The 10,374-nt window shown below is 34.9% G+C and overlaps 1 protein-coding gene and 1 long non-coding RNA gene across 2 annotated transcripts; one reads left to right on the forward strand and one right to left on the reverse strand.

The window, feature by feature from the left end:
- Positions 1-1,212: 1,212 nt before the first annotated feature.
- On the forward strand, positions 1,213-2,951 carry LOC140766569 (protein RGF1 INDUCIBLE TRANSCRIPTION FACTOR 1-like). Its single transcript, XM_073105976.1, has 4 exons — positions 1,213-1,347; positions 1,448-1,693; positions 1,798-1,938; positions 2,179-2,951. The coding sequence occupies exons 1-4, from the start codon at positions 1,339-1,341 to the stop codon at positions 2,500-2,502; spliced, it is 720 nt and encodes a 239-aa protein (XP_072962077.1). The 5' UTR covers positions 1,213-1,338; the 3' UTR covers positions 2,503-2,951.
- A 191-nt stretch (positions 2,952-3,142) lies between these two features.
- LOC140766570 (uncharacterized) lies at positions 3,143-6,305 on the reverse strand. The gene is made up of 3 exons (XR_012105470.1): positions 6,044-6,305; positions 5,307-5,367; positions 3,143-4,362 (listed from the first exon to the last, which is right to left on the reverse strand). It is a non-coding gene; the product is annotated as an uncharacterized lncRNA (long non-coding RNA).
- Positions 6,306-10,374: the final 4,069 nt, after the last annotated feature.

The following is a 10,374-nucleotide window of genomic DNA, read 5'->3' on the forward strand; positions in this document are numbered from 1 at the left end:
ATCAGTGGGCCAGATTTGAATTAGCTTAATGTGAGAAAAATGGCATGCAAATAACAGCTAGAGAACTCTAAGCACAGAAAGATAGAGAAGAATGAGACCAAGAATAGTAGATGTGGGACTCTTGTTATCTTTTATAACTTATTCTTAAAAGCCATTTTTTATATACCTAACTTTCTTCATCAATTATCATACAATTGATAAATAAGATGTTATAACAAAAGATCCATGAAACATAGAAGACATTTTTTTTCTATTTTTTGAGAACAGACTTAAAACTTTACTTCAAAGTAATAGGGACAAAGTAATTGTGGATTATGAGTTTGTAAGCTAACCATAGTTTAAAGAAAGAGGTTTAAGTCAACTTTTCCAAATATACGTGCTACAATAGTTTAAACTATGCACATATAATATTTTAATAAAAAAATCACTAAATATCAACTCCAAAGCTTATAGAGAAATCGAACTCATGACATTTGTCGTGAACCGGTAAAACTCAATTACTGAACTATGATCTAATTATCATAATGTTACCATGTTAATATCGCTACCCTAACTATAATTCTATAACTGAATTGCTAACATAAAAGGGTCTTCAATTGCCCTATTTTCTATTTTTCACAATGAGTAGATTAAGTTCAAAGTTAACAGCATAGCTACACAACAGAACAAGGGCTAAACAATGAGTAGATTAATGTCTTATCTTAGACTATAGTTTATTTAGCTCAAAAGCCAATAAACCCTCAAAAAAGAAAAGATTAAAAAAAAACATTCTTAAAGAAATACTGTTTTGTATTAGAGATTAGCTGGTTTATGTGACATATAAAAATCATAAGCGAAAAGGGTGGGAGTCAGATTACAAAACTAAAGAATGTTTAATTTTGCTTAAAATAAGACATCCCACATCTTGGCTATCTCAAAGCCCAAGGTCAGTGCAGTGAGCCATGGGCTTGTGTGGCCCAAGGAGAGCCATGCCAAGCCTTCCCCTCCATATGCCTACAAAGAAAGGAATCAAACCTCCTCGGCCAACCCCCCATCTCTCACATTTCTTTAGGAGGGTGGAGCTCTCCAGCCAAGAAGAGAGCCTGGTCTTTGGCTACCAGAGGACTAGCAAGCAAATTGGATGGGAAACACTAAGAACAGCACCCACGTTCTCCTCACCTCCTCCTCTTTTCTTTATTCCCCTCCTCCTCATACCTCTCTACCACCTTGACAAAAAAGACTTTGCTCCATAGCTATCAAAATATGTAGATATATACCCCCACCTTCCTCTCCTTTCATCCTTTCTCTCTCTACATATCATCAACTCAAACTCTTCTACTCTACAAAGCTTATGTTGGTATGACCATGGTGAGCATTTGTACATCTCTTTCTCTCTCTTTCTTTGTTTCAATCCATAAGATGGTGATGTTTGATATTAGGATCATTGTTTCTTGAATTCTGCTAACAGGCGATATGGAAACCGGCGTGGTTGGAGGCCCTCGATACGCAGAGATTCTTCACGCCATGTTCTCTTCATGAGAACGCGAAGAAGAATGAGAAGAACATCTGCTGCTTGGACTGCTGCACGAGTATCTGCCCTCATTGTGTGCCGTCGCACCGAGTTCATAGGCTGGTTCAGGTTCGACGATACGTTTACCATGACGTCGTAAGACTGGAGGATCTTGAGAAGCTCATAGACTGCACAAATGTTCAGGTTCAGTGATCTTGAGAAGAAACCATGCAGTGTTGCATAAGAAGATAGCTTGTTGTAGTAGTAGTAGTAGTCAATCTCATCTCTTTTCTGTTTGATGTTTGTAGTCATACACAATTAATAGCTCCAAGGTGGTGTTTCTGAAGAAGAGGCCACAGAATAGGCAGTTCAAGGGGTCAGGTAACATCTGCACATCCTGTGATAGATGCCTTCAGGAGCCTTATATCCACTGTTCTCTTGGCTGTAAGGTAAGTAATGAGTTATTATTCCTAAGTTTAATTGCAGTACGAAACAATCATTTATAAGAAATTTCAGCAATGAACAAGTTTCAAATTTCATAAAGAAGGTTTCAAAAGATGAACAAGAAGGTTTCAAAATAATGGTTTGCGAAGAAAAAGAAGTTCAATTATCTTCGCATAGAATTATACTTCAGAAGACTGACGAAAACACAATTGTAGGTCACTTACTTTCTCTTCTCTTTTTTGTAGGTCGATTACATTTTAAGGCAGCAGAAGGATTTGTCTCCATACTTGAGGGCATGCAAGACACTGCAACTCAGCTCTGACTTCTTCATCCCCCATGAAGTAGATGATGAGGCCAATGAGACTACCAACTCAACACTCGTCGAGGGTGATGAGCTCATGGGCTCATCTGATTCCGAGAATTTAAGCATGCCATGCACTGAATTTGTCCAAAAGAAACGTACCGGAATTTTCATTTGTTCAAGGTCTGCAAGGAGAATTTCTGATGAGGATATGGCTGCAAATATGAGCAGAAGGAAAGGCATCCCTCATAGATCTCCCCTATGCTAAGAGCTGATGCTACTGACTTCTTCCCTTGCTGCTACATTAATCAGCTGGTACCTTGACAGACATTTCATTTACTGCATCGAGCTTTCGGTATAAGTTTCTCAAGTGCAGGCACTAATTCAGAGATATATTTGCTTTTGCACATAGGGAATGCAAGAAAAATGTGATCCCTGATCTAAAAGCAAAGAACTTTGCATCTTTCAAGTGTAGCTAATGCCACATGCATCCTTTTTATCTGAAGCCATGTTCTCAAATATATGAAGTGCTTCATAAAATAGTGTGCTTTGAGTTCATATGGAGATCTATGTTTTAATTCATGACCAGAGTCCCAGCTGCATTCTCTCAAGTTTTATCAGGTCAACAGTTTAGATTTATTACTAGTGGGAGGCCATTATCTAGGTTTTTAATTCTTGCCATGCTCCCATATCATGTCCAATGAGCAACGAGATTCTCATTAAAGGAATTGAGACCATCAGAATATATTTGTGAGGCAGTTAAAATTCAGATTTTTGAAAGCCTATCATGGAAAAGGATCAATAAATTAGCAAAAAGATCCTCACCTTCTTGATTAACCCATAAAATTGAACAATGAAATTAGATGGCAACTGCTAGATAAGAATTGATATAAGAACAAGGTAAAAAACTCCCACTCTCAGCTTCATACATCCCTGCAGTACTTCAACTTGACACATTTGTTAATGGCAAAGTAGGGAAGTACATGAACCATTGTAGAAAGAGAATCTACTACCAGATATCAACTTTAACAACAAAAAGATCTTATCCTATTCAGAAAACATTAGTTCACAAGCATATTTCTACAGTATTTCCACTAGGAAGCTCTACCTCCAAGATTCTCACATATAAAAGTTAGGACAAAGAGCAAGTTACTTAAATTAACAGAGCCCAATATAATACATGAGTACTAAGATTAGGCAGGCTTGTCACAGTGAAAAGTGTAGTCATTGAAAGCTGAGTAAATTAGCTTTACTAATACTATCTTAATCAGAAAGGCTGGTAAGATCATCTCGAGATCAGAACGCGAGAATAATTTTTTAACTTCCTAATGAGCTCTTTGAAGAGGAAGAGATGAGTTTAATCTGTCCTTCACCTCACAACATGATTCAGCACATAGCTGGAAAGCTCGGGAAGAGCACTCGTGCGCGTCATTATCCGAGTATTATAATTATCTTATGCTAATCAATGCTTATTAAAACCTCTAAATCTTTGTCATCCTCCTATTATAAAGATTTGAAAAAAGGTGCAAGATTAACTTAAGGGAAGGGGCCTCTTTGACTTTGACTGGAACCAACTGTCTTTTGGCTTTCCTTGAATGTTAACCATCATTTTGTTGTAGGTTAAGTTCTGTCCATATTGCTGTCCTGATACTGTTGAGAGATTACATGCAACCCTTTAGTTCTAGTAGAGTTGGGTCTTAACGGTAGTACAAACTGGTGTAACAGTTTGGAGTAATGATGCAGGTATAAGGATTGAACGCAGACGAACAAGAGCGAAAAAACCTTCCTCGATCTTGTTGATTTTCTAATAGAAATGCCAAGAACTAGTGCATCAAATTCTTATTGGTCCAAAACAATTCGTAGAGATCTAAAATCTCTACGAAAAGTTATTAAGAAAAATAAAACTTTCCTAAAATAGCAAACTTATTATTTTAAAGGCCTAAATGATGGAATTCAACCAAAAGATTTATCGGCTTCTATGCTGGAACAATATCAAGTTTTGCTCAGAACAATGTTTCCACCCAAAGTAAGATATACTTTTACTCAATTTAGTGACTGTTGTCTCAAAAGCCTTTGATTCAACCTGGATGGCGATCTCGAACTGTTATGAATTCCTCCGCAATGCGTGCTACATCAAGTAACAAGAGATAATTGAATCAGAGTTTGCATCATAATACAAGATTTTGTGTTAATTGACAGATGTCTAATGGTACCAGCAACAGATCAAACTTTTTATTGTTCTTTACTCTTTTCAGCAATAAATTGTGTATTTATTTAACTGAGCAGAAGAAAAGCTAAAATAATCCATCAATTCTATCCTAATCAGATTCTAAAATCTGAAACAGATTGGAAACAGCATCAGAGGAAGTTGGACAGGAAGTTTTATCAAGTAAGTATACTACACATGAACAAGCAGTTTCTCAAAGATAACATTCAATACATTCCTTTGCTATTTTTCTGCATTCTTCCATTGAGAAATCACAATTGCCTTCAATCAAGGTCTTGGCACCCCTAACTCCCACAAATTCAAAGAAGTACTATAGAACTCATCTGAACTCTGGTTGGGAGAAGGTAAAAAATAATTACATTTGAATTGTAAATATTACTCTCAAGACTGACAAAAGACTAACACCCAAATGAAATCTCCATTCCATAGCCCCAATTCCACTAACAGAATTCTTCAACCTGCCAATCAAGTGGATGACAGAGCCAGAGTTGTGTTATTTAGATTTCCTTCTCATCTTCTAATGTGGTCTTCTGATTATAATATTCCATCTATAATTTAGTCATTCAATTTAATGAAGCAATTCAAGTCGAGTTACTATGTTTTTTTCACCACCCATAGATAGGATGTTAGCCAGATAACACTCCTTAAAGATAAACAACAACTTAACCACTTCCAAAACTCAACCAACAGTTAAGAAATAAGTATAACTTTGATCTATTTGTTCTTCCATCTACAGATAGTCAAAAGCTTAATAGAAATAATATAGATGAAAGCTTAAGTTCTCTGAAGCAAGAAGACCTACAATTGGAAAGAATATTCAGAATCTTGGCATATGGTTAACATACCTTTGCTTGGCCTTTGTGGAGTCATATTCTTTGTTTAAGTGCAGAAACCATCATAAAACACCTGCTCACAAAATCCATCTACATCACAATCCAAATTAGTGCAAGCCCATTTCATCCTTCCAGCACTAGGGAAGTGAAGCTACACAAAATATTTTTCTTTGTCATTCTAAAAAAACAGTAAAATGATCAGCTTTTCTTTTGTGTTACTACTTGAATTTTCAGTACAATAAGATGAGTGAAATAAGAAAAAGGAGTGAAATCCACTTTGAGTGTCCTTTGGTAGAATCACAAAATCTTGGAGCATTTTCTTATTTATATTTCATCTTAAAGGAGTATTTATCAACTAAGAATACTAAAAGATCAAGAGCAAATATTGGTCAAAATCTGTCAAAAGATATATCCTCGATAGATTTCTTTTGCCATAAAATGTTCCTCTGTACTCCAATTACACAGAGAAGCAAACTGATTTTCCTAGACAACCAATGTGATCATTCAGCTAAATTGCATATATGATTACTAGTTGTAAGAACACTAATAGACATGTGTAACTGGGGAATGTGTAAAAATGAAAAAGAGATATAGTTGTTCCAATTTGATCGGATGTTTCTTTTTTTAAATAGTACTTATGAATGCTTGCCAATTGATCTCTTGCCTTGTCGATGGGTCCAGCTGAAACAGCTTCTCTTCAGATTTGTAACCCTATTCCCTAATGCTACTGGAACAAGGTGGGACTATACCTGGGCCTGATAGAGCTCAATGACCATCCTGGTACTATGGCTTTTGTGCAGAGAACATGATGAATGCCCTTTTGTGCAGAGAACAATCGATTAATCCACAAGGTTTGCACAAGTCTTCTATCTTTGTAGATGTTGGTTGCCTGTCCGGCAAAACTGTGCTAATCCATACAAAAATTAGCTCAATTGAATCTGTATGGAAAAATGTAATCTTATAGCCATCAATGCTTCGATACAAAGGGGACTATTAAGGGTTACAATAAGAATGTAGCAGCCACAAAGACATCACCACTTTTCAAGATACGACTTATTTCAGCTACCTAGTAACATCACTAGAGTTATCAGCTTGCAATGGTTAACCAATAATCGATGACATAAGTAACTGAAAGGAGCTCTCCTTAAATTGATGTTAATTAAAAAATATATGCAATTAACAACACCAAGCACCAAAGAAAGTTAGAACACTGAATTTGTGTAAAACCCTTCTCAAAGGAAAAATTCACGGAGCATGATATTAAATCCACTATCAAAAGAATTGGTACAAAGAAGATCACAACAACAAATCTCTTAATATCACAAGAATGTCATCCATAAGAAACCAATAACCCCAGCTTCAAATTTCAAAGTTTAGAGAATACCTATAATAGAGAAACCCAAACCTTCTTGAAACAAGAATACCCTTGTAAATGTGAAGAATAAAATCCTTATGTCTTGATTCCAACCATGAAATCCTCTAGCTGCAAACTCTTATTTTATGTAGAGAAAAAAAACCTCCTTTTTTGTCTTTTTTTTTTTCACTGAGTGTCATGAGCAAAAGTATCCCTTAATAAAAGTCTAACACAACCACTTATTAGCCAAGTAAGTCACCTCATGAGGCTAGCCCAAACTAACTTAGTTAAGTAAAACCCAACAATAAGATGAACTGTATAGATTGGTTGGTTGGATGGAACTGTATAGATTAATCATCTAATTGGTGATTGATTGGATGAAACCATGTAGATTAACATCAATTAATTACTAAACTCTGATCACATGTGCTATCATTTTATATATACCGAAAACTTAATATTATTTAGGCCAATAGAACATTATATCTTAAAGAAGTTAGGTACTCTTTTAACTGAATAGAAGAAATACTTACAACATATACTTTTAAGAAAATAATCTATCAATTCTATCCTAATCAAAATCTAAAATCTGAAAACAGATTGGAAGCTGCATCAGAGAATTGGAAAGGAAGTTTTGTTAAGTATTTATACTACATATAAGGAAGCAATTTTTGCAAAAATAACATTCAAATACATTCTTTTGTTACTTTTTAGCATTCTTCCATTGAGAAATTGTAATTAGGTGTGTAAACAAGTCGAGCTTGAGTGAGCCGGCTCTCGATCGGCTCAAAATTACTTTTGAGCCTAAAATATTATTTAGGCTCGGCTCAACTTAAGTTGCGTTGTGTCAGACTAAGCCCAAGCTAAGTCTATTTTCAAGCCGAGTTGGACTGAGCCAGATCGAGTCCAAGCCAAATCAAAGCCTGATGGTTTTCAAGCCGAGTTGGATTGAGCCATATACTATACATTTTGATCCTAGCCTATCAAGTCGAGCATGAGCAGGCCAACTCTGGCACAGGCTCGGGTCAAAATTAATTTTGAGCCCAAAATATTATTTAAACTCAGCTCAGCTAGGCTCGACCCAAGCCAAACCCAAGCGTAAGCGGCCGAGTGGAGCTGGTTTATTTTGCCACTCCTAATCCCAATTGTCTTCAATCGAAGTTTTAGCACACTCCCACCCCCCCCCCCCCCCCCCCCCTAACTTCCACAAACTCAATGAAGGAAACAAATTTACATTTGAATTCTAACTACTAAAGACTGACAAAAGACTAACTACTATATGAAGATTGTCTTTTCTTTTTTCTTCATATAAAAGAACTATTGATGAATTAGTTATATATTTTTACTTAATTCTTCAGAATAACTTTTCAGCAAAGGTTCTTCTTGTTAATATTTTCTAAGATTGTATGGGAGGTCCTGATTTCCATATTTCTTCATCACATAATAACAACTGAACTTTTGGAGCCTCAAAACTTTACCTTCAACACTGAAGAAGTTCCTATTTAATCCCAAAAAATATATAACCCCACTAACACAAAATCAAATCCCCATTCCATAGCTCCAATTCAAATAACAGAATTCTTCAACCTGCCAATCAACTAGCTTATGAGCCAGAATTCTATCACTTACCTTCCCTTCTTGTTTTCTAATCACTCAGCATATGCCTCATTGTAACTAAAAAAACTCTGTTTACACTTTATGCCTCTGCTTTTTGCCAACCTTTCAACCCTACAGAAGATGTAATTAACTAATTATTACAATACCTGTCATCTTTCATTGCATTAAGAGATCTATTTTCTGCAACTGATAATTAAAAAAATTAATATAACTCTCTATGCTTATCCATTTTATTGGTGATAAATGTTAACTAAGTTAAGGTCAAAGGGAAACCATATCCTAATATAAGGGAGGCTACAATAACTATAATTACTTTCCAAATAACTATAATCACTTTCAACTATGTCAGATATTGGTCCAATTAATATATGTAGGAATAAAAACTATAAATAAACTATATTTTAGGAATTTAGTCTCACATACTATGTATATAAATAAAATATAATTAAAGCAAAGTTATAAGTTAATTCTCAGCTCACTTTTTTGAACCAAATAATATAAAGTGGGGCATTTTCTAAAACTACCCACATTTTCTTTGCTTTCCTATGATCAAATACATCCTAAACTTATAAAAGGAAAAGACATAATTTAAACCAACTATGGGATAATTCAAGAGGAGGTAATTATTTTGCTTAAAATTTGATACGACTACGGCACAAGCTGCATGACTTAATAGAATCGTGATGCTAAAATTCAACGATCATTAATAAAAATTTTATACTCTAGTTTTTTTTGTTAAGATACAGTCTAAAGCTTATCTAATGAACAACTTGGGCTGAAGATGGTATATGGTACCATTGTACATCATTTAGCACTTGCCAAACCAAATGCCTAAAATACTATGGCATTGGGTAAAATTCCTAAAATATTAATGAGGTATAGAACAAGCATTATATTTTGTTTTCTGAACATAAATTTGATAATATAAACATAGAATGTTATATGGTGTGCACTTTTAAATATTCTTCGGTAAATAAAATTATCAAAATATCTCTATCTTATTGTTCTATATAGAAAACCATCTTATATATTGCAAGACAGCATGACGATTTATATGTGATATAAATATTTTGAAATAATATTTATGTTTCAAGAGTAATTATATAATTACAATATTTAGAATTATGTGCATATGTGATGAAATTTGCAAGTTGTGGTACTCTTTATATAAAAACATGCTAATAAGTGAGTATACTTAGGATTATTTTTATCATTATAATATTTGGAATACATTATATTTATGTGCAACATCTCATTTTGAGCTAGTTAAAGTGCATGTAAACATATGCAGATTGATTGTAGACTGAAATAATGAAGATTGATTAATGTAAAGTGCAGGCTTTTACTTAATCAATAACCTACTTGTTGCAGTTTTGATCAGTCTGATCTAAATTTGATTGAAGTCAACTTGAGGTAAAAGATATAGCCGTGGTAAAATAAACTAATATTCTAATAATCATTCAATCATAATAACTATATATAATGTTGGGTGGGGTTAGAATTTTGTTTCATTCCTAACAGCCCTGCCTGACTAGATAAAGAACTCAGTTCTAAGTGAATACTCTTGTTCCAAAGGTGGTATTGCACCTCACAGACAGCTCACCCCAAGCTTTGAAGAGCTCTATTGAAGTGAACACTCTTGTTCTAAAGTAGATGTCGAAATCTGGCTCAGCCCGCTCGAATTCGGCCCAAACTAGCATGACTCTGATTGGGCTAAGCTTTGTCGCAACCCAATTTGGGCCGGACCTCACACGAGTCCGAAATGGTAATGGGTGGGATGGGCCAAGCTTTTGTCCACCCGACCTGAAAGATCAACTTGCTATGCCTGCTTATCATATGATTTTTTAGTCTACATCTAAAGTTTTGTTACGAAAGACTTAACCCGTGGGCTACTACACTCGAGCCACTATGATAAAATATTTTTGATAACTCGGGCCGATATCTCACGGGCTGCAAAGAAAAGTCTCAAGCCCAATCAACTCGACCCAGTGATCACCTCTATTCCAATTTCCAAATGTCAGAAAATCTAATTTATCTCATTTTGTATTTCATAATTAGAAAAGAAAATTTTGAATTTAACACCCTACATTTTATCCGATTGAGGTTTAC

The sequence above is a fragment of the Typha angustifolia genome, chromosome 9 (genome assembly GCF_048772165.1).
Source record: "Typha angustifolia cultivar Huaian chromosome 9, ASM4877216v1, whole genome shotgun sequence".
NCBI classification, from domain to species: Eukaryota; Viridiplantae; Streptophyta; class Magnoliopsida; order Poales; family Typhaceae; genus Typha; species Typha angustifolia.